General features: G+C 45.7%; 1 protein-coding gene across 1 annotated transcript in view; it reads left to right on the top strand.

Moving 5' to 3' along the window:
• OVCH1 (ovochymase 1) overlaps positions 1-25,208 on the top strand; it is a 1,424,491-nt gene that overhangs the window by 863,947 nt on the left and 535,336 nt on the right. Inside the window, exons 15-16 of the mRNA XM_069628530.1 lie at positions 2,641-2,769; positions 23,816-23,890. Coding sequence (XP_069484631.1) covers positions 2,641-2,769; positions 23,816-23,890 — 204 coding nt within the window. The remainder of the gene's footprint in view (positions 1-2,640; positions 2,770-23,815; positions 23,891-25,208) is intronic.

Here is a 25,208-nt window from a genome sequence, read left to right as displayed (position 1 = left end):
ACTATGGTGTGGATCCCCAAGAAAATGAACAGTAAGGAAAGGCCAGAGAGGGGAATGAAGAGACAAATTAATGTGCATCATTGCTTCGGCCCTTCCACTGTTTCGATGGACTTAAACAATGTACCTCGCTCATAACACCTACCCCCTCAGCACCGTTGTATCGCTGATGTGAGACGTTATTCCCTGAGGCAACTATACAGGCCCTACCCAGATGACATCACTGAAGCAATAAATCAGCAGGTGATGGAACCCCTGGATTAGCTGTAATCATGAGACACATGCTGTGATGGTTCAGGCCAACACACGTAGATGCATTAGACATGAAGCACATATGCATCCAAGCACAGAGCTATATGAACACTAGGTCAAATTGCACTTCAACACGAAGCACACACTTGCACCCATTTGGTAGAACATACTCTTTCCTATGCTGAAAAGTATGTTGCACGAGAATACATATAAGCGCTTGCTTAATGCTGAACGCAACTGAAATGAGTGGCTATGTAAACCAAAATGGAGGATACCGACACGTTGGGTATATCGGAGACATTGAGAAGCCATAAAACCGTAAAGAGACCCTGTCTTGCTGAGCCAGCAGAAGAGCCAAACCCAAACAGCCCAGATAGCAAGTGCACAGGGTGCTAAAGTGAACATAAAAGACTGTCTCGAACTGGCATTGGAAAAGTACAGACAATGAGCAGATCCCAGACGACACAACTGAAGAAGCAAGGAAACAAATGTTGCAGCAAGGTCAGGTTCTCCTCAGCTCTCACCAGACACTCACGCCAAGAAAGTAGCTCAAACAAGTCTCTAGAAGGAAAGAAGTTAATGACACCCATGGTAAAAATAGGTAAAATCCTCATCAATCACTTGGCAGGACAATCTGAAATTCTGTCCCCACATACGTGACTCGCAGCTAACAGAGTGCTTATTCATTAGAGCCAGACATGTTAAGACAGGGATCTATGTTCCCATCGATTTCTTTGAGACGAAAGATACTATACAGTGTGAAGCTGAAAGCAAAATGTCCGGGCTTCAGGCCTAAAGAATCTGGGAATGGTAACTTTAGTGGGACACTCTGCACCTTGGGGCCGTTCTCATCGCCTTCAATTGTTGCTCATGTGCTGGTAACAGTCCAACCCTCCAAGGCTGAGCAAGCTTTCCATAATCAATTCGTGCCCACCTTCACCTTAACAGTGTTGCATGATGACCTGTTCCGAAGTTTAACTTTTTGTAGGTGGTCCTAGGTGGAGTGACACAATATTGTCAGACCAATTAGAGTACTAACCCCTAATAGGATCCATACCATACCACTTACCCAATTGTATCCCCCCTAGGTTTGCTCAATGTATCTTTGTGACATCATATCAAAGAAACTGTATCCAGAAATGAAAAAACTGGCGATCACATCCATAACAATCCCGGTTTTATTTGAGTATTGTTAATAAAACAGTATTTTTGCCACATTATTGGCCTTTTCTGTTTTTTGGGTATGGGATGCTCCCTGCCTGTCCACTGCTTACCCGAGAGAGGGGGTGTCTGCCCCAATCTCGACAAATGCGCAAAGGTGGGTGAAAATGTGTCTCATCTGGTTCTTTCCATATTATTCAAAGGGCATATTTGAGGCATAAGCTCCTGAAATCAAGTTGCCTTCGATAGAAGATTTTGGATTTTAAGTAGTCGCAATAAGACCTCGTCTAAGCATATTAATGAAATACCTTAAGACCAATAGATCACTCACTTATTGAACTCTTACCAAGCGAAGGTCCACCTAACTCTGAAGAAAATCTTCTAGATCCACAATACAAGCAAATATTGGGAATTGTGTAGTGACGCCACATGAGTATCCAGAACAACGCCCCATGCTGGAAAATTGATGCATAGAGGCATTGATCCAAACAATTAAAAATGACCAATCCATTCTCCACTTACTGCCTGTCCATCTGTGGACTCGAATGCATTGATCTCGTGGGACATGAATTCCATATGCTTTCAATAATTCAGTGCTCATTTGTTCCATTGATGTATTTGATATTTTACACCATTGCACCTTACTAATTGATCACCTTAATCGTGAGCCGCACAGTCAAAGTGAAATTCAACCATACAGCCATGTTCCAACACATGGATGAAGGAAGAAAGGGAATGTTAAAAAGTAAAACCTGCCAAACCTGGTTACCCAACTAACAAGTGTTCCTCTAATGTAAATGATTCTAGAGGGAACACAATCGGCAACGGATGAAGGCCAATTTTTATGTAGTGTGGGTGGGGGAGGTAGGGGGATGATTCCCCTTGGTAATGGCGAGATGCTGAATCACAAGACCAAACAAGTCAACCTAGATCCCAGTACCATTACCAAGCAGCACCAGCCACCCCCCTAAGGAGAGTGGTTATAGAACTTGATACCTTAACCTGTTGGGACCAAGAGCTATGGTAAAGTACTGGTTTAGTTGTGTACCATTCTACATTAATATACATCATGTACTTCACACATTGCAAGATACAATATCTGCAGTCTTGCATTCTAGCTGGACTTGCACAGATGTCAGACATGCACTATGAATTATTCAGAGGATGTTCTGTGGGGAAGGTTCTGGCCACATGAATATTTGCTAATGGTTTCTTTGTCCTCTGTTGCAGCAACTTTTTGTGGCTGCTCCCTTCCTGCAAATGTGACAAGTCGCAGAAACACAATGAAAATACATTTCAAGAGTGATCAGGAGAGCAACTACAGAGGATTCAAGGGCAGGTTCGATTTTATTCCTAGAGGTACGTTAAAAATGACCCTTTACGAATGAGTATTAGGACGGTTACCTTTTTTGCATTTGATCCTATAAACCTAATACTTGTTTTAAAAGACTTTACCGTGAAAGTCTGCATTTTGTTTGTGCCCCTTTGTTCCTATTGACCAAGTACATGTACATATACATTTATACACTGGTTGGACCGCAGGGGTTCGATGTTGGGAGGGTGGGTGTAATGGGGTAGGGCGGGAGGGTATTGGGGCGGGAGCATAATAAGACAAATAAAAGGTTGTATTCAGTTTGCCTAAAAGTGCACAAACACAATATGCAGTTTAAGTTTTCCAAAACACATAGAACCATGACTAAAATGTGCAGTGAAAGGTAACGTTGTGGCCTCTGTATCAATGCGTAGGCCTGGGTGAACTCATTTGAACTGAATCCTAAACTTTCCGTAGGTTCATATTTAAACTTTGCAAACTGTGGAGGGCTGGTGTCCTGGGGCGCTAATCTCAGTCCCTGCCTAGCAAAGTGATAAAGTATAAGGTGCAAGTGCTTCAGGAGATTGGGGGGTGGGAGGGGTGCTCTTCTCAGATGATCGGTGAATATAGGGGGCAACATTACGGGTCCTTTAATACATTTATGCACGAATGAAGCACAAACTGAACAAGTCAATCTGATAGGAATTTTGAAAACCTTTTTGTTCTGCCCCGCTACATAAATAGTCTTGATAATTTATCATGTGTCCTGCTTTATTTGGCCAACTGCCCACCTACTAAAACCCATGCGACTCATGATTTTAGGAATAGTCTAGTCACAGTATTTCCTTTAAAGAAATCAGTTGTTGCTCCCTCACTATCCATAATGTGCAGGCTGCATGAGAACTAGTTCAACTTGTATGTGAACTGAACGTTAATGTACGTTACTGTAATGGATTGCTTTCTCCCACAGATTCCTCATCTTGATATCCAGATGAGGAATCAGTGGGCTAAGACTCCATGGAAAGAGAATTACTTGAGAGGAAGTTATACATTGCTACCCTGGTTTAGAAAAAATGAGTGCTTCAATCGGGTGCATTTTTTCCAGCAGTTGTCAATTCCCATGGTGCTGATGTACATTTTCTTTTTACAATGCAAAATTGTTCTACTTGAAACTGAATTTAGCCTCCAATTATTAGTGACATCAAATTAATCTTCTGCCCAGTAAGCACAGCAATGCCTTACTGCAGTATGCACCGTAATATCCTAAAGATATGATTACATTGCACCCAGTAAAACATTACTCTGATATTCCAGTATACTGTTTGTGCACGGCATTGCAGTGTTTTGGCCTGGTCTCAGTAGCTTGTGTTGAAGGGTCGGTGGCAGACTCCTTTCCTTGAGATGACCATATTTCAGCTCAGGCCTTAAGAGCCTAGTGATGGTACAGCAGCAGACTCCAGTCAGCCTTCAATTGACAGGACTATGGCGACCACACTGTCCCCATCGTCCTGTCAATTGCAGGCTCGTCTGGACACAAGATCTTAGCGATTTGAGGGGTGCTTCTGAATCATTTAGTAGCAGTTCATTGTGTTCTGGGCCATGGTGCTGCACTGTATAAAGTTGCAGGTCACACTTGGGCACTTCTGCTGTTATGGCATGCACAGTGTCTGGCAATCCTGTTTAAGTTTGTAGGCTCTTACATTCTGCAGGGCCTTCACATTACCGTGTGCAACATCTTAAGGGTATGATAGCCACATGTTGCTCATAGTCTACAAGTTGGTGTCCATTGAACTTGCTTTTTCTGCAATGACTATGGGATGGGTTCTTAGATCAAATATCACGTGCTTTGCACTGGTCTGACTCAGATTAGTGCCGACTCATCCATGGCAAGCCAAGACATTGTTTGTGGGCATCTGTCTTCAAGCAGTGAGGCTTGTATGCTGAAGCAGCAAACGGCAGTCTAGATTGCCTGCAATATGCATGTAATGCCTTGTGGCAAATACAATAGCTGATTGATTGGGGATAGCATTCATAGGGGTAGAGATGTGTCCAGTAGACACTGATGCTCTAGTGTTGCATGAATGTTTTAGAACTAAAGCTGCTTTTTTGCCCTGGACTAAACAGTATATCATTTACAAATGACAAAGCGGACTAATCCACACATCCATTTATTCCCAAATGCGATTATAGCATGTAATTTGCCTTCACAGACACTTAATATACATACATCCCATTGCAGATCAGCACTCATCTACCTGTAAATTGTGGCAACAGTGGGGGAGTGATATTATTCCAAATGAAACATAAATGTTCCAGTTGCGTTTTTTCATCTTGTGAAATCAAAGCTTGAAGGAACAGGCCCTACTTTATGCATCCATATTATAAGCCCCCTCCCAAACAAATTGTGTGGTGGAAGTTGAGGCATTGTGAATGGAAATCTGGAGTTACATGGGTTATAGACCTGTAATGAAAGCAGTTCTCGGAACATAATTTGATGGACATTTACCCATAGCGGGGTACACAAATGGAGGAGTTTGCTTGGCAAGTAAGAGGATGTTTTGTGAAGGCAAATCGGTAATCGGAGATGGCTCTTGCCTACATTCTGAATTCTCCAATTCCTTGGTATCCTTGTCCCATTTATTTGACATGGTAGTGTAGTAACACAGGTCAGTGCTGATTCTTTATTTGTTGGACTATTTCAAAAATCGTTATTCCCAAGGCAGTGCCTTGTCCACCCATGCAGTCGGCCCAGCCTGGCACTCCTGTGATGCCTTTGCCATTTTTGCCTCCCAGGGAAGTATGTAGACCCATAGAAGATCCTACTTTGCTCCTCTTCCACTTCCAGTGACAGCCTGAGACCGGATAAGGACTAATAGGTTGATGAGTCCACATAGTCGCCAAAACTTTCCACAACCGCACGTGGGGAGTGCAGAATTGCCTGTATCTTCCAGTACCAGAAGAGGGCTCTTCAGAGCCTGGCATCCTTTCAGGTTTGCTTTCCTTGAATAGGGCAGATAAGTCATGAATCTCAATTCAGAATTAAGTCATGGCTGTAGCAAATTATTATGAAGGACTCCACACTTGGCAAGTAGGAGGATCAAGGCCAGTTATCCCCAAACAGAATCTGAGGCAACTAATCTGGCAGCAAATCAGCTTCTGTGGCAGCCACCCTGTTTTCAGGAACCTAGACTTCAACTTCTTTCAATAACTTCAATAATATGTATTCTAATAGTGCATTCCATGTACTTCATGCTGATGCTAGCAGCTAATCTTTCTTTATAGCTGGAATTTTCAGACTTTCAATAAGTTCTACCACCTGAAAGGGTAGCCGCTTTCAAATCTGGCTTAGCGGAAGCAAAGCTCATTGCCCAAGACCTCAGCGTCCTCAATGCATTGCCTCCAGAGCCATTTGCTTAGGAGTTGACATGTACCGCACAGCCTGGACCAGGGCTACACTCTTCAATTAGATCAGAAAGAGAAGATACTGGATCTTCCATTCAAAGGCAATGGTCGTTTTCTATTCCATTGAGGAAGAATTAAATAAGAAAAAGGTCTACCTTGACTGTCAAGTTGCTAGTGTTCTCAAAGGGGACCAAATAAAATCCTTTACCTCATCAAGACCATCTACTTCCGACTGCAGGTCAACTATTTGGTGGGTTTCCTGGTTACCACAAAATGAAGATTGATTTATTTATGATGTACCTGTACAAAGTGTTTCAATGCGCAACAAGGCGAAGGAGGGGGAACAGAGGGCGGAAAAGACAATGATCTTACTAGGTCTGGTGCCTTGAGATCGTACAAATGCACAAATGAAGTGCAGGGGAGGGGGTACAGAGAGAAGTAAACCCAGAGCAGCAGCCCCTGAATTAAGCGCTTGGAGGCCTGATGGCCAAGGGGCTATTTTAGCCAGGAGGCTGTGCAAGAAAGGGTCAGGTGGCAAGTGCAGAGAGATTGGTTGGCGGGACGGGTGTCCTTTAAGACATGGAGGACAGTCAGCAGACGGAGCAGGAGAAAAGAGAAGGTTGGCATGGTAGAGGGTGAGAGAAAGAGGAGAAAGGGTAGGTGTTAAGGAGCTTCTGGAACTTAAGGAGGACCGGCTCAAGGTGAGGAGAGACAAGGAGGCCATTCCAGATGGAGGCAACCTGTATAGAAGAGAATTCTACCCCAAAGCTCTGCTTGGAGAAGCGACTCATACCCTGAGAGTTGGAGGTAGACGAGCAAAGGGCTCTAGGAGGAAGGTAGTTGGGAGGAGAGTTGAAGGTAGAGAGCGAACCACTGCCCCAAACGCCTTGTGGACAATGCATAGGGTCTTAAACGTGATCCTTGCAGCCACCGGGAGCCAGTGGAGGGGTTTCGGGGCTGGTGAGAGGCCGTCCCTGGGCTAGAGGCCAAGGAAGTCTTGCAGGTCCTGTTCTGGATGATTTGAAGAGGGTGAAGGTTATAGGTAGGCAGATTGAGACGGGGGATGTTGCATTAGCCCAGCATAGAGAGAACCAGAGCTCTGGAGACAGCTTCTGGGGGAAGGTGAGAAAAGGGAGAATACCTTTGAGGAGGTACAGCTGGAAGTATCTTGCTCGCAAGGTCTGTGATGTGTGGGGTCAAAGATCACTCCAAGGTTTTTTGCTTCACCAGAGGGTGAGGGCAGAGGGCCCAAGAAGGGCGGCCAGAGAGGGAAGTGTGAGCAGGGGTCCCAATGAGAAGTATCTGTCTTGCTGACAGAAATTGTTGGAGGCATACCATGACTGAATAGCAGATAGTGTGGGATGAGTGAGGGGAGTAGGCAGAGGGTAGCCTGAAAGAGAGCTGCGTGTGTGAGTGATTCGACCATCCGCAGGGGAGTTGTGCACTCGCCTGGGATTTTTTTGATGATATTTTTAGGAAATGGAATGATGCAAGATCAACCTCCAAAAATGTGTGGGGCTAATACGCACAAATTTCTAATGCTCGCCACACAAACACGTAGTCCAGTGTGCGCTGGGGGACAGACTAGAGGCGCAGTCCTCCCTGTCACATTTGAGAGGTGAGTGAGGGCTGCACAAGAACATTCAGAGAAGGGCAACACCTCCCTCCTACCATGTCCAGCCTAATTAAATATCAAAGTCTCCATGGATCCTCCCTGTGCTATTGTCTATGTTGTGGGTGGTGACAGTGCATAATTGAAGCAGGCCTGGTCACAGAACGTAACAATGGCCAGGAAAACAAACGCCTCTGATATACAATGTCTCCTTGAAGCTAGCTCCCACCCCTCTGGATGAAGGGCAGTGAATGGCATGTCTGGGTCCACTATTTACCCTAGGCAGCTCCGGCAGAGCGGACCCCTTTCAGAGGGTGAAAGTATGTGATTTGTGGGAGACAGAAGTCTGTCTTCACCACAAACTTAAAGGCAGACCTGGGCTTTGATTGAAAACCAGAGGTCTCAGTTAACCAGAGACACTTTGATCTACAACAGACAAGAAGATGGGTGGGACTTAAGAGTACATGTTGGCACCCCTTACCTTTACTGTTGCAAAGCACTCTGGTCCTGATCTCGCGCATAACAGAAGATTGGTGGGGACCCGGATTGGTTCCTTAAGGTAGGCTTAGCCTGCACAAATCCATTTGGCTTTAAAAGAGGGCTGAATCCCTCACTTAGCAGATCTGAAGGATTCACCAGAAGCAGGAAAGAACTTGGGATTCGAACCTGGCTGAAGGTACAGTCTACCTTGCATCTTCCGCCATTGATGGACGGCCAGGATTTCCAAGAGGGAAGCAAGGTCCACCTCCCCTCCAAACATATCCCAGGTAACAGATACCAGATTCAGAGGACCCGCCCAGAAGCTCCAGTACGCAACCAACGCACAGCGTCCTCTGCTAGCTTCTGCCAGCAAACTTACTGGGTGGGAAGTGCTAGAGAGTCTCTGAACAAAGGACAAGGCCATTGCCTGCAAACACTCTCCGCTTTGGGCTGTCTGCCTTGAAAGGACAACACAAGCCCTCTGAAGAAGATAGAAGTGCCATGCAAGCATCAACCAGCGTCCATCTTTTAAGGAAATTTTTGAGGCAATCGAGCCCTCAAATCGCGAACAGCTGCACCACTGACTGTTGTCCCACTGCAGTCAATAAAGCTGTCTGAGACGCCTCGACCAGCGTTCCATATCCGCCAACCAGCACAGACAGCGATTCTTGACCCTGAGCAACTGTGTAGGCCAGTCTGCAGCAGTCTGTCCAGCCTCGCTGGTTGAACTACCTTCCGCCTGATAACCGCACGTGTCTTCAACTCTGTCATGGGAATTTGCAAGTGTCCTGGAACTGTAGAACTGACTAAATGCTGTCGAGCATCATGAACATCTCAAGCACAAGGTACATTGTGGCTCTGTCACCCTGATCCTTCTCCAAAGGCCCCTGTTGACATTTACGACTCCTTGCTCCCTTGGTGCTGAAACCAAATAACCTTGAACAGTTGACTGATTGCTTGACAGACTACCATCCTATCAGTATCCAGAGTGCTTCCCTTTCCCCTCATGATACTGTCTGTCCTCTGTGTTCCTTTACAGCGTGGGTTGTATTTTGTAGTGTGCTAGAATGGTCTGTTGTGATAATAAAGTAGATATTTTTATACAACCTTGAATGGACAGTCCCTTTCATCATTGGGTAATAATTGCATTGTCTGTGTTGCAACTAACAAATGATCTACGACCTTGCAGAGATGAGCCTGCCATTCCGTCTGTTACCTAAATTGGACAAGGAGGCTTATTTACTTGTTTTTCAATCTGTTCAGATCCCTTCTGGTGTACTAGAGGTGTGGGGCTGATGGTTTAGAAACCGATATTTATCCCTGGACCACTGGTGCCCCGGAAGGTGATGCTTCACAGCGTGTCCTCCACATAACATTCAAAGTTGGAGGTGAAGGAAGAGATCGGGCGGGCCAAAGGGGCCAGCTAGATGTTCAAGAGCCAGGGGCAGGGGGTTAGAGCCCTGGGGAACACCACATGTAGAGAGGTCGTGAAGAGAAGGGAACTGAACAGGACCTGGGAGGGTCGGTCCAGGAGGAAGGTCAGCCAAGCCAGAGCCTGATCCATGATGCCAAGGGTCTTGCAGAGACTAGTAATCAGGATGTTGTGGTGGACCATGTCAAAGACAGAGGAAAGGTCTAGGAGAATGAGGATAGAGGGAGAGCTAGAGACGACATTTGAGCTCAAATCTTCATAGGTGCTCAGGAGTGCAGTTTTCGTGCCTCTGGGTGCTCTGCAGCCAGACTGATGGGCATGGAGACAACCAACAGATTCATTGTGGCCGGTTAGTTTGGCGATGCCCAACTTCTCCAGGAGTTGCCCAGCAAAGGAGTGATGGAGAGCGGCTAAAGCTTGCTGGAATGGCGAGGTTGGCAGAAGGCTTTTTTGGAAGGCAGTGCACAACTGAGGGCATGAGAACAGGGAAAGTGCCAGTGGTGAAGGAGCAATTATAGAAATTGGCCAAAGCTGGAGCGGGAGAACCAATTTCGTCCTCAATGTTCTGGAGGAGCAGTGGTGGGGGGGTACCTGTTTAGAGAGACTTGCATCGACCGGACTTGTTTGGAAACATCTCCAAGTATTACCGGAGAGAATGACGAGAGGGGGCCGGCCAAGGAAGGTCTGAGAGGGTTTGGGAGGAAAAGAGGGTGTAGAGTGCGGACAGGATGTCCTTGGTTTTAGTGGTCAAATGAGAAGCCACAGCTGTGCACAGGGCCTGGGTGGGTGAGGAGGAGGTTACTGCAGTATGATTGGCTAGCTCCTTACAGATTTTGAAGTTTAGCATTGTTAGAGGCTGCAGAGATGCAGGCTTGAAAGTGCACCCTCTTTAGAGAAGATGGTCTGTATTGCCTTTGGAGCAGGCGACAATCCAGTTTTTTAGAGGGTGCACCCAACGCGCCCCACTTCCTCTCAACTACTCTGCACTTGCGTTTCAGAGCAGCCAAGTCAGAGTTGTACCAAGAGTTGCACTTTGTGGCAGGCTTCAGGCGGATCCTCATAACCAGAGCAAGAATATCCAGAGTGTTATAAAGATGAAGGTTGGAAAGGGCTTTGTCAGTATGGGAGTCAGCCGCAGGAGTAGATGGAAGGGAGAAGGTGGAGGCAAAGGCGGCTGCTGTCACTAGGTTGAATGACTGCAAAGGAAGGTGGCAGTGCTAGGAAGGCCTTTGACAAAGGGACAGGAAGTTGCAAGGGAGAGGAGAGAAGCAAGTGGTCAGTCCAGGAAAAGAGTATGAGGATTAGAAAGGGATGCCTGAAGAGATGAGAGCATGCAAGATGTGGCAGCCAGTTAGTTGGACTAGAGGGTAGAATGTAGAGGGAAATAGTTGCATGGTTTGCAGGAGAGCCCAGAGGAGTCTGGGGAGTCCAGGTGGATGTTGAAATCCCCAAGGAGGAGAAGCAAGCTGGGAGGAGGAGGATAGAGAGGAGAGAGCAGCCCATTCTGACATGCTTAGAAACCTCTGGGTATTAAGCGTGCTATAAATGACCAATCCTAATTGGAGGAAGAGGGTGACGGGGCCTGTTAATGTTAAAGGATATTTGTACCATGCACTATCACCACCGGAGTGGTCCCCTGGCACTCTGGCGGATCTGAAACAAAGGGGAAGTGGGGGATGTTAGGCATGTTAAGTTAAAGTTTGGAGAAGAGCAAGGGAGCTGTGAAGTACTGTTGGCAGCTTTGGCTCGGTTAACACTGTTAGCCGAGCAGATTGGTGAGTTATTGGGTTCCGGGTCTGTGGTGTGCTGTTGCTTGCAGAACTGTGTGGTGTGGTGTTTATTGCATTGTGGTGAAGTGTGTGCAGGTTGCTGCAGTTTTAAGAGGTTTGGTTGTGTTTAGAATGTGTGAGGAGCAGTGAGGTTTTTCGTAGTTTTGGGATTGGTTGGTATCCTTGTTAGACGATGAGCTTATTCCTATTGCGTCTCCATGATTTAGAGATGGTAGTTTCCTTTTGTGATTAGGTTTCAGCATCATAAGGCTGTCTCATCTCTGTCATTATGCTAAGTTAGCTACCTTTGTGTTAACATCTTTGTATTCGGCCAGCCCGGATTTTCAATCTTCTGCAAATAAATGTGATTGAGGAAGTCCCTGCTCTAAAAAGCAGAAGCAGGTTTTCTCACGCTTCTTACTCTGTAGAAAAAGAACCAGGTAGCCCTAAGGACAGTCTTAGACTTTTATTTTATTAATCGCTCCCTCCTCTTTGACAAATTCAAGATGGTTACACCAGCGCAAATCCGGAGTGCCCTTTGCCAGGGAGATTGTGCGCTGTGGATAGATGAAAGACTCATCTACACATTACCATTCACGCAACACACAAATTCCTGAGATTCTCACTGGGGAATTTTCTATTTCAGTACCGGGTTCTTCCCTTTGGTCTAGTTTTTAAGAAGTGAATGAGTCCAGTGGCAGCCCTCTTCTGAACTCAAAGGACCAACATGTATCCATAACTTGATGACTGACTCGTCTAAGCAAAGGCCTTTCACCAGTTGAATACATTGCTTCAACTATTACTTGACCTGTTCAGCTTGGGTCTAGCCAGCATCCAGAATAAATCTGGCTTATGCACCACTCAGGAAATCCATTTCATAGGCTCCCGATGGGACTCTAGCATAGGGAGAGATTGGCCCACAAGGAGGAAGCTTCAGGACTTAACATTTCCTAAGTTGTCAAGAGACCTCCGATTCATAGGTCCAACATTTGCTAGGACGTATGACTGCTTCATTGTCAATTTTGCTCCCTCAAGTTGAGGTGCCTGCAACTGCACCTCAACTTCATGTGGTCGGGAGACAGTCTACAAGGATTTTATTTCCTCTGGCTCTGAAGTCTGACTTGGTTTGGTCGCGTGACGAGAGCACCTTGCTGGTTGGAGTAACTTTCCAGAAGCTTCCTCCTTTAGGCTTGTCTCTCACAGGTTTGGGCATTTTCAGACTCAAGCTCTTTGGTCTCCTAAACAAAAGGAGTTGCATAAACTTTTTCGGGAGATTTTTGCTGTTAAGGCTCTGAAATTACCATCCTAAAACTACCAACCACATGACTGCCATGCTTTACGCCGGCAAGTAGGTGAGAACCTGGTCTCCCCTCCCCACCTGTACTGGTTAGCTATTCAATTCTGGGAGTGGGCCAGTTGTCAAGAGGTTTCTCTCCAAGCAATTATTTTAGGTGGGAAATTTGCTGCATTGGCAGGCCAGTTCAATCACCTATCTCTCTCCAGCCAAGAGAGAAAGCTCAAGACCTCGGTGGTTCAGATGATTTTCCTAGATGGCCATATCCTCAAGTGGACTTTTTAGCTACTGCAAAACCGCAAACCTTTTAGGGACAGGACCTTGGCTCTGGGAGACAGTCTTCAGATATCCTTCTTCAGATATCCTGGGATCACATTACTTTTTGAGGGTTTGCCGCTTGTTGCCACCCGATTATCACAGGATCTTCCTAACATGTTGCATCCCTATTCTATCGCTGAGCTTAACAGACTGGTACCTGAAGAAATGGCTTGTGGAAACCTAGGTTTATCTGAACAGAATCTGTCACTTTGGCTGCCAATAAAAGGAGTGTGTATAAAAGGAAGTGGACTCACCTTTGCAACTAGATGCTTTGAATATTCCTTAGAACTATCTAATGCTTTTTTGGACAATATTTTCCCGGTCCTGTCCCACTTGACGTCATCGGTCAGGAATCAATTATGTAGGTCCTACTTATCAGCAATTGGTGTATATTTAGGCTCTCAACAACCATGTCTCAGATACTCCCATTAACAGAAGACCTTCTAGCGCAGCCTTCCATTTGCATCCACCGGTAAATGGGCATCATTCTTCGTGAGACCTTAATGTAGCTCATAAGCTGTTCAAACCAATGGCTTCAGAAGAAATTAAATTCGTTTCTAAGAACGCTGCTTTGTTGGTAGCCATCACATCTGCCAGAAGATTAGTGAAATTTACACGGTCAGCCTCGTAGCCTTACATGGTTTCTCAGAAGTCTCCCTCATTTGTTTTTGCAGAAAATAGTCTTTTCACATAAATCTAGAAGTCCTTTTTCCTACTTTTTTCTTCTCAGACTGAGGGTGAAGGAACCTTGCACTCTGTGAACGTGAGGCGCTCGCCTACCCTTTACATGGGCCCTTCTGGATTTTAGAAAATCAGCCTGTAAAGTTTGGTGGTAAATGGCCAGGATCTTTCAAAGTGACAATCTGATGCTGGATCATCTTGCATTGTGGAAGCTTGCCAACTTCAAAAGAAAATTGTTTCCAAGGACTTATACGCATATGCGGTTAGAGCCACGGTTGCATCACTAGCAAGGCTGCAACCTGCTCCCCCGTTTGCCCTTTTCCAATCGACTGTTGCTGGTTGGTGGGGGTCATCAGAGCGATCTACACACACACACCTTTCAGGGCAACACATTTATTTAAAGCAGAATGATTCTTTGAGTGCTTTGTACTCTACTGCTGACCCCTTGCACCGACTCCTACGACTATGGAGGAAAGGGTCTGTGGACTAGGAGTATGGAAGTTATTACCAGGAGCAACTGTTTCTATCTTCTACTTAGTTCTGCTCACATCACAAAGCTTTCTTACATTCCTCTTCACCATAATTTGATTAGTCATCCAATTTCCATGGTTTCATATATTTTTTGTATTTTAACAATTGTTCAGCACTTTGGCGCAAGTGCACTATAAATTCAAATGGCATTCGAGCTGTATAACTATGAAAGTAGCATACCATTCCACCAATGAAGGGAACAACCCAAAGCCAATCTGACAAATGGAAAGCACTAAGAGCAGCTGAGTGACCAGAATCACTGTAAGATGAATAGGCAACCGTTCATGGAGTTGGAGCTTTCTAACCAGACCGAAAAACCACCAAACATTGATGTGTGAATTAAGCCACCCAAAACCCATCATTCCACATGGGGACGAAAGCGCCAAGGGGCATGGAGCAAGAGACAATTATCTAATTCCTAAAATTTGAAAGACCATGCCTAATACAGGTCACAGGTGCCCCATTGCAGTGCATGTTCATTTGTGGTGTGTATACAGTCGTTTTTTCATCTATTCCATTTACATTTTCTGTTTCCTTGGTGCAGGTTGTGTTGCTTTGCTCAGATTTTTCTTTATGCCACAAAGGCATGGCATTGTGTTGATCTTGTTGATGGTTGTACTGCATGCAGTCCATCCGCCTTTGTGGTGGCTATTGCTAAGCCCTGCTGATAAAGATTAGTAAATGTCTGGTTTCTCTCTGGCCTGCTATTGCAGTGCAATGCAAGTTTCACTTTTCCCTCAAAATGTTGGAGTTGCTCCTTCATACAAAGTAGCATTTGGAACCGTGCAATATTCAGATCTCCTAATAATTCTTGTAGTTGTCCAGGGTTATTTTTTTAAGGCATATACAGATAGTTTGCATATGGCGGTCTGCCCTGTTTTTGGAGCATTAAGGAAAGTGCTTGTAAACTTTTGTTAAGTCAATTCTCTTCCACTCTTAAGTGGTGGCCAGTGGTCTTTATCTCTGCTGACAGGAGCACATTAATTGTTCCATATAGATCTTTTCGGCTCTATTTTCTGCCTACACATAACCTGGCAGTAGTGTACCTAGATGGAACAAAATCATTGTTCCTGGTTTTCCCTCGTCACGGAGTATTGCCAAGCTGTAACCTGGGTCACTATTTGCTTGTCCAAACATTGCCTTTTAGAAAGTAGCTCCATGGTTCCAGTTGGTTCAGAAGGAATGTACAATTGTTCCCTTGTGCATGTTTTCAATAGACACCACGCTCACAATGACACTGTGGGCCTGTGGAAGGTTAAAAGCCTGAGTGCCCGGAACCAAAGTCACACTTGCATTCTCTTTGCACACAATGGTGCCAGAATTTCACTGCATACAGAAGTGGAGAGACTGGCCCTTCCAACCCCACATACCCTCTGTCGTACTTCCGCGCCCACCGTTCAGTCTAATAAATACAGCCAGCATCGGGAACTCTGGATATCTTCTCACTTTAGGTGGGTATTTATGATTCTACTTAACCTACTCCCAAGTAAGGTACCACATTGTCTCACCATGGACTAAAATAGTCTACCACGATTTGACACAGACCAAACTCTTAAACTTTCTAAAATCTGGCTTTTCAATTATACAGTATTTGTTGGACCACTTATTTCCTTTATTTGTTAAGAACATTCACTGTTTAAACACATTGATTAAGGCACTATTGCCTCGTGCTTAGCATTGCCAGAATTGGTATTCTGTAGATTGACCTAGGATACAGCAAAAAGAGACCTGGGGAAACAAGCCCCCAAACATGCAGCATCCCACAAACATGCTCTCGAGCAGCAGTCATCCAACGTTACATTTTGTACTAACTTGCAAGTCTCTGAATCTACCTAGAAGAAACAACCCAATTATCGCAACACTTAAGGACGCCTCCTTTTCTTTTGAACAGCTAGGGTCCTCCTAACAGGACTGACCTACACAGATGTGATTGCAAAGCCTTCCACTGCATCCTCTCCTTTTTGTTGAATCTATTTCCTGCTTTTCTATCGCACTTATTTGGTTGTAGGTGATTTGGTAGTTTTTTTCGTCTTCTGTTTTTTGTTAAATTTGGCCACACCTCTCCCCGACTGCGCCTATATTATTCACGATTATCCACCCCCACATTTTTGCGCCCAAATTCGACCGAAACAATTCGATGAATTCTACTGAGACCAAACCTTCCATTCGCTTAGATTTCCCTTGATCATGTTCCTTATCCAGCAGATAGGGATTTGGGGAGGCAATCCTAGGCACTACGAAACTATGGCAGGGACTTGGCACAGTATAAGAGTATATTGGCATAACTTCCAAATCCTACTTACGATCAGCTTTTTGTTTACTCTGCCGCATTTTCAATGGGCTGGCTCTTCAAATCCGTGCTCTGTAATGGTAGACTTTAAAATAAAATTACAACGTCACAGACTGAATACATGTTACTAAACGAAAGGTGTTTTAATACTACTTGCATTTTCTCTAAAGTTTGTAGGCTGTCCTATTTGAGACTCTATTAATTCAGGTTTAATGGGTCCAGACCGATTCCACCATGTGATCTAAGGTCATCCTAGCTCTGCGCTCTCCAATAATGGACTTCTGATAAGCATATGAAATAATAGGACTGCCTCTGAAAATTGCATTTTATGGGATTTATTGAACTTTACTGGTCTTTGTTCTTGGATATCATTGTGGTCAGGGAGGCAAGTGCGAGGTTGGGGAGAATAAAGTGGCACACGCCACTGCTTGTCTCGATGTTACCCTACTCCTCTAGAAAGCTCTACAATGTGTGACCTGTTAATTTCTGGGAGGCTATACAAAAACATCCACAATGCTATGCTGCAGGCCTATTTTTTCAGTATTTTGCATCTAGGACCTTGTCAGATAATGACGTGCACCTCTGTGGCATCTAAGCTTGGATTCAGAAGACCTACTGACCATTGAATCACATGCGAACATTGAACAAGCAGGTAACAAACTGGTGTCATGGCAATCAAAAGTGGCTGTTCCCTGGGAGCAGTGTCTGCGCTTTGTCTAGTGAATGTGTAGTTTTGGTTGGTGTGTCGGAGGCGGCCTCTGAGGGAAGTACGTTTGTCGGAGGTGCGGCTTGACACGGAGGTGCGGCTTGACGCGTAGGAGGGTCCTTTCCTCGAATCCAGCATCCCGTTTCGCTCGAGTGTCCGGGCGAGGCAGTGAGGACAACGCGGGGGGGGAAAAGTGCTGGAGAAGGATAGGAAGGAGGAGAGGCCCCGATCGTAAGGAAAAGCACAGGCAAGGTTACAGGTGAGAGCCTAACCGCGCCGCTCCGTGTTCCGGATCTGCTCCGGAATTGTGCTAAATACCGCATGACACGGCGTGGCGGCCCCCGAAGCTCCAGTGGTGTTTGGTTCCCACGGCCCCACTGGTATTGACACTAAGCCAGGGGTGGCCCTGGGTGATTGGCCCCCTTACTAAAAGGAGCCTTCCTGAAAGAGGTGGTGAGGTGCCTCCAGCACCCCCCCAGAGTTTGAGGGGGGTAGACGTTGGTTCCTCTACCCTGTCTGACCTCTCCCCTTGATAGGAGGGGGGGGGGCTGGGTTCAGAGGAGACGGTGAGGCACCTATAAGCGGTGCAGAGGAGTTGAGAATAAACATACCCTACCCAGAGTTGTACCTGGTAAGAAGGGGAACCTGCCATTATTACCCAGCGACTGAGGGCCCCCGCCCGAGAGACGGGTTTTATAGCCCCCTGGTTGATCGACAAGGGGGGCCCACAGGAAAAGGCGGGAAATCAATTTTGCCTCCCAGCGTGGAACGAGGGGAACCATCTCACCACGTAAATATCAGCCCTCTCTATCTCTAGTCTGGGAAGCGAAGTGAGCTATAACAGACATGCAGCGGGGCAGAAGAGCCCCTCACTCGATATACAATCTACGCAAAAATAAGTGCCCACCCATTAAGGAATCCAAAGAGTGCCCAAAGAAAGGGGGAAAATCTAAAAAGAACTCTAAAAATGCCCTACCGGTGGTGCAAGGGGCTAGAACTGAGTTTTTCCCGGTGAATCCTCCCCCTGCCATCAACTCTACAGTAAACGAGGATATGACAGCACCGATACATAATGATGGCATCTCCTTAAACACCTCTAATTTCGATGATATAGATAACAACTCCCTTCAACTACATATAGAGAGGGATGCAGACACAAACTCCTATGAGGCCAAACAGTGGCATAACGCCTACTAAAGATAGTAGCATGAATGTCACAGGGGAAGACCACGCGCCGGAAAGGAGCGGACGATTGTCTGCATCTCCTAACTTAGTAATGACGTCGATGGAGGACGATCCAGACAACGTAACGGAAGATAACATCGACCTACACCCTAGCTCATCAAAGATAACTGAGCTCCAATCGTCAGTGGTGGCCCTGCAATTTGCCCTCAAGATACTTTTACAGATGTCGGGACGTATTCTGGCTAATACCAACTCTATTACTATGGCTTTAGGCTCCAAAGGTCTTCCTCGGGAAGAGGCCGAAATGAATCTGTCAGCTGCACTACTCACAGCAGATGTGATCAACGAGCAGGAAGTGGAGATGGAAGAGAACGAGGGGCCACATGCACCCAATAGCAACAGCATAATTGAGGTACCTCCTGAGGAGGTGGATGAACGGGAGCAGGAGCACAGTCCCCAGTCCCCCCTAACACGCAAACAGCGCAGATTGGCAAAAAAGGCACTGAAGAATAAGCCAGTGGCAACAGGTGCCCAATCTCCTATATTGGGACCTAAATTAGTACCAGAGACACGGTCTAAAAAGGCCAGGAAAAGAATGGTGAGAGCAGCTCAACGGGCGGCTAGGGCAAAGGGCCCTCTGTTAGATTGGCTGATACCTGAAGAGAAGGCAACTGAAGTGGACGATAATGAAGCATCTGTGCTGTGTGAAGAGCCTGATCAGGAAACCAGCATATATACACAGCCGGAGTATGTTCCCGAGACACAGGCGTCAGGGGAACCTGGGGAGTCACCATCACTGGATCAGAAGAGAGCAGTGAATGATGCAACTACTAATCGCACCTGCTTCATTAAGAACATATACCCAAGCGGCAAAAATCCCTGGTTAGCACGCTCAGAGCTGCTCGCTAGACTACATCACATACCTCAATTGCGTGTTTTAAAATCTGAGGACTTTCTTTTCATTGAACCACTTGGCTGCCCTAATCCCAATGTCTCGGCCATACATTGTACCTTCCCGACTATGGCGCATTTAATTGGGAATTACAAAGAGGATTTGATGGCAGTGGACATTGAGATTGATGTGGACCCTATGGAGAAGGGCCCCTTGCCTAAACCAGAAGATATTATGCCTTCAGTTCCGGTTGATACTGTACTTAGTGGGGGGGGGGGAATAACCCTTCTCTGGCTGAAATACAGCAAGCCCTGAAATCACTGCTAGAATCCATCCCACAAATGCTAAAGAACCACTGATGCTTATCAGTACTCTCTTGGAACTGCAGAGGCTTTTCCTACCTTCTGAGATCTGAGGGTTCTGCAGACCTACTGTCACAACAGAGCTGTATCTGTCTCCAAGAGACATGGTCTCTCGACCCACTATTACCTGACGGCTTTGTTATACATCAAGCGGTGGCTAAACGTGGCAGTACGGGTCGTCCCTAAGGGGGGCTACTAACTGGGGTAATGAATTCGATTACGTCTCGTAAGATACAGTGTAAAGCTGAGGAGCAGCTCCTGGCAGTAGAAGTCGAATTACACGATGAAAGAGGTCTGGGAAGGTATTTAGTAATCAATCTTTATAACCCCCCAGAAGAATTGATTTGTGATTCGTTACAGGAGGCGATTCAGGACCTGTTGTCTTCCTGGTGGCTGAGAGATGGAAATGTGGCTGTGATGGTCATGGGCGATTTTAACTGCCATATGACGGATGAAATACTCATATCCTCTAATCCTGACCTTAGCACTAGGTGTGTAATGACCCACGGAAAGAGGGGAAGCTGAAGGGCTAGGCTGGCTACAATTGTTTGGAGCTTGGGACATGGCTATGATTAACGGCCGTACCAGGGGAGATCGGCCGGGGAAACACACTTGGTCTAACAGCGCTTCCACTAGCACGTTAGACTATATATTTATGTGCCCCGAGCTGCAGACAAGAGTGACTGACATGGCCGTGAAGCACAACGAATGGAGCGACCATGCGTCGCTACAGTGCACTCTATGCATCCCTATTCCTACATCTGTACCTCCTAATATAGGCAGTATCCAAACCAACTGTGCAGGATCCAGAATTGTATGGTCCAAGAGAAATATAAGCTCCGCTACGGAAGCACTTAAATCTACTGCATCCCTAGATTTCTTTGAGTTCGAACACATGTCGATAAATGAGATTGAGGATTGGATATCTAAATTCTCAGGCCAGCATGATACGACCAATAAGGGACATATGTTAAAGATAGGGGGTGCATACCCCCGTTTAACAGGGAAATTAGGGATACTAAGAGCGGCTATTCGAGGTCTGAAACTGATGAACTTACCTGGAGCCTTATACCGTGAGAAACTAAGGAAAATCAAAAATCGATACAGAGCAGACATCAAGAACATTAAGAGCACTGAAAAAAAACGCCAGGTATCAGAAGCTAGTACAAACGATCTGCACTAGAAATTCTCGCGGCATTTGGTCTCTCCTTAATGAGAACAGAGAGAAGGCTAAAGGCCCCTTAGTTAACCCAATAAGTAAGGAGGCATGGGAAAAGTTCCTATCAGACCGGAACTCAGGAGGTATAGAAACCTTTATTAGCCATCGGGTGAAGGCTCCTTCTCAGTTACCTTTTGACATCTCAGCAGAGGCAATATTGAACAAAATAGTTGCCCTCAAGTCCTCCAGATCCCCTGGACCTAACAGGTTAGCCAATATAGTGATGAAGAGCCATCCTCTATTTTGGGCCGACTTGTTTTCCTTTTCAATAAAATATTAGAGCAGGGGGTAATCCCCCGCTCATGGCAAACTGCCATTCTTATTCCTGTATTTAAAAAAGGTAGCCGTTTGGATCCTAATAATTACAGGCTTTTATCCATGTTAGATATCTCTGGTAAGCTATTTGCCTCACTGTTACTTGGTGAGCAGCAGAAATGGGTAGACAATTCCAAAATACTCAGCAGATTTCAATGCGGGTTTAGGCGGGATTTTTCCACCTCACATAACCTTTTGTTTATGGATATACTTCGTACACGGGCACTTAGCAAGGGTCAGCCCCCGTTGTAAGCTTTATACATCGACTTTAAGGCCGCATTTGATTCCATCCCCCGAGGGAGACTATGGACCAAGCTAGAGAAATTGGGATGCCCGACAGGCTTGTTATATTATTTAAAACTACTCCATCACAATACTACGGTGTGCCTTAGATTAAATCAGGAAGGAAATTTAACTCGAAAGGTGACTCAAGACAGTGGGGTAAAGCAGGGATGCGTCACAGCACCCCTTATTTACAACCTTTACATGTACGACATCCCGGCAGCCCTGGCTGAGGTCGACAATTGCCCTCAAAGTTGGGGAAGTATCATGCACAGTATTGGCATATGCGGGCGATTTTGTTGTCTTTGATAACACCATAGCTGGTTTAAGGCGTTCTGCTACTTCTCTCTGGGACTATGCCAGAATTAATGGCCTAACGATCAACCTGGACAAGACAAAAGTATTAAGATTCACGAGAAAAAGAGCAACTCGTGTGAATCTGATGGTGCATGGTAACTCCATACCCTACGCTCCATCCTACCGCTATTTAAGAGTTGACATTGAGCCCCTAGGCGATTACTCAGTCTGTAGACAGGGGCGAATCACAAGAGCAATGCAAGTCCCCTCACTTATCTCCTCATTTACAAATAAGCAGGGCGGTTTCACCTTGTGGGGGACGCGTCATCTTTATATTCAAGTGTTTGCACCCATGATTGTATATGGTCTCGAATCACTACATAATATGGATCTAGGGTGGTTACAAGTGCTGGAGGGCAAGTTCTGGAGACAAATCTTGGGGTTATCCCCGGGGGTACCAATGGCACTGATTAGATTAGAACTGGGCCTTCCCTCCTTTAAGGCTATGGTTCTGAGGAAAAGAGCTGGCTTTCACCTTAAGATAAGTGACTCTACCAACCCCCTTCTATCCGTGATCCACCAGGAGGTGACCAAAAAATATTCTACCTCACCCCTCAATAACATGGTTACATTTTTCATTGACATTGGTTGGATACATAGAGGGACTATGGTCACAAAGGAAACCTTACATTCATTAGGTAAAAAAGTAGACAGATGGGATTGGCTAGAGAATTTCGCCCATATAAGTAATCTCAAGACATATCACTTTGTCAAATATCGTCTGTATAATTTCATGAAGCCTCAAGCTTGCTTATCTCTCTGCCCCTCCAGGAAACTTTGACGCTTCATCATCCTGTTTAGATTAGAGCAATTACCTACCTTGTATTGTAGAGGGGCTTGGGAGAAAATCCCTGTGGACAAGCGTATATGTCGTCTCTGCAAATCCCCAGATTGTCTTGAAACAGCTAGACACCTTCTCACGGGATGCCAGACATTGAGAGAGACAATTCTTCGTCATTTGGGTGACTTTGTACATGATTGTGCAACAATACGTGATATGTCTTTTTGGATTTATTGCACCAATACCAGCAACATGCACTTATTCATTGCACTATATAACATCTGGCAACAAGTGGAATTTGGCCAAAAGGGTGGGGTGGAATCATCCCAAGACTGAGGAGCACATGAAAACAGAGTTCCTCAATGGAGAGGGAATTTAGCTGTTCACGCACTCTATGTAATGGTTCTTTTTAGTTATAGTTTTTAATGTTATGCATATGATTTTATTTGCAGGTTTATGTATATCCTTGTATTGAGTATAATGTTTTGTAATTTGAAAATGTAAAAATTGTATGTGTTAAGTTTGAATTTATTTTCATTCTGTATCACATTAAAGAATTTGATTTGGTTGGGAGTGCACACCTAAAACTATGGGAAAATATGGTTGAAATAAATGGCAAATCGTGGTTGTCCAGGTAGGGGGTGTCCTTTTCAGTCGAAGCCGGAGGTGCCTGGGAATTTATGCAGGCATCGATTGCCCTAGGTCAGTCTGAATTAGTGCAACAGACTACAGTGTACATTTCATGATTGGGTTGCCATTTGGGCTTCAATGTTGCGCACCAACTTCAAAGACATGCTTATGAGCTGTTAGTAGGAAGGTATGCAGAGGCAGTATGAACTACTATGTACAAGCACCACAATACGTTTGGGCACTACACAAATGCACAAAATAAAGAGTTTTAGGAACATTCTGCAAAATTGCCCAAATCAAAATTCATTCCTCCCCTCTTTTCTCGCAGACTGCCACGTTCTAATTGCTTATTTACAAAAAATGATAAAACTAGGAATTGGGGAAATAGAATTGAGACATCCACTATGGTCATAGAACCTTTTCAAAGAAGATTGCGGTTCCAAATCAGACATTCCATTGTCCACATTGACTGTTTTAAACAATGTTTACTCCTAAACCTTTGTGATTGTGTGAAGAAATTGTATTTGTGATATTAAGAATGTTTGTATCCCGCAGACCCTTCTACAGAAAATTCTCCCGTGGTGACCCCAGCCAGAGTTAGAGCTCAAATTCCAAAGGTAGTTGCACTTGGTAAGTTGACTTAACAAATTGTTGGCATCTTTGAATTATTTTGACCTGTTTCTCTACCCAGATCCGTTTGTGAAATCCCATTCAATTTGAAACATGGCGGCAGAGTCTCAAATGATGCTTGTGATGCGTGTCATCAGATTTACACCATTACAATCCAGTCTTACTAAGTAATATGCAAAGAGATAGTCTAATTGTTCTGAACATTGCCTCTACATTAATCCGGAAAAGTCTAATTGAGACCGTTTTAAAAAGAATAAGCTGTATATTATTTCGAGGGGATTGTGTCCTCCGACGTATTCCACTTCTTTGACAGTAATTACCACATCTGTGCAGCTTCGGAAAATGTAGGCGTCCTGCGTCGATGTCGATACGCTACCTTGAGGGCCTCCGTCAACGGGTGACGTCACCAGATGTTATATCTAGGATGCATGATGCCCGTAGCCTCAGTTCATGTTTTCCGCTAACGTGTTCGCTTCGGAATCTCTGCGCGCTCGATTGTTCTACTTCGTTGTGAAAGTTTGAGATGTCTTCTTCTACCCCAAAGCCGGACTTCAAAAAGTGTCAGGACTGCGGTTCCAAAATGTCCATCACGGACCCCCACGCCATCTGCGATGACTGCCAGTCCCCGACTTCGAAGGCCTTGCAGGAGCGGAAGAAGTAGTTAACATTATGTAGGGTATCTAAAACCATAAACCGAAATCTGCTGGACTTTCGACCGACTTTCAGGGGCGACTCTACGTGTCGGCGTAAGTCCAGGGGTTCTGAGTGGTTCCTGCTATTCCTCTGCCTCTTCTAGGCATTCTCGGAAGCACCGTTACTGGTCGCCTTCCCCGTCAGAGGACTCCGCCAGAAGGCAGGTAGCTTGTCCCACCAAGCATTCATCGCCGGCGGAATGGGACGCATTCCGCAAGGAGATGATGGCGATTTTCGAATCGCAGGGCACCGTTCCATTTGCGCCTTCGAGAGAAGCTGGCAAGGAATGAGCTAGAGCCACCGCTCACACGCCTTTGGGCTCAGGCGGTCGTTGCGATCATCGGGAGTCGTCGAGGTTTTAATCGGACAAGGTTGATCGCCATAGCCGTGCCAGGTCCTCGTCCTCGTCGGAGCCTATGTTGCCTTCTAAGAAGGCACCAACGCCATCGGCACCATGTCTGTTGAGGGACTCTCTCGAGGCTTCGGCTCTGAGGAAGTCATCGGCGCCAAGGCCATCTAAGGACCCTCTCGGGGCTCCGGCCTCAAAGCCGTTGTCGAAATAGTCGGCGCCTCGGTCGACGTCAACACGCTCGACGTCTTTTGAGGATAATTTACCAGAGGTGCC

This window comes from Ambystoma mexicanum, chromosome 12 (genome assembly GCF_040938575.1).
Source record: "Ambystoma mexicanum isolate Mex_15411 chromosome 12, UKY_AmexF1_1, whole genome shotgun sequence".
NCBI classification, from domain to species: domain Eukaryota; kingdom Metazoa; phylum Chordata; class Amphibia; order Caudata; family Ambystomatidae; genus Ambystoma; species Ambystoma mexicanum.
The sequence above is the reverse complement of the archived record's forward strand: the minus strand, read 5'-3'. Positions and strand labels throughout refer to the sequence as shown.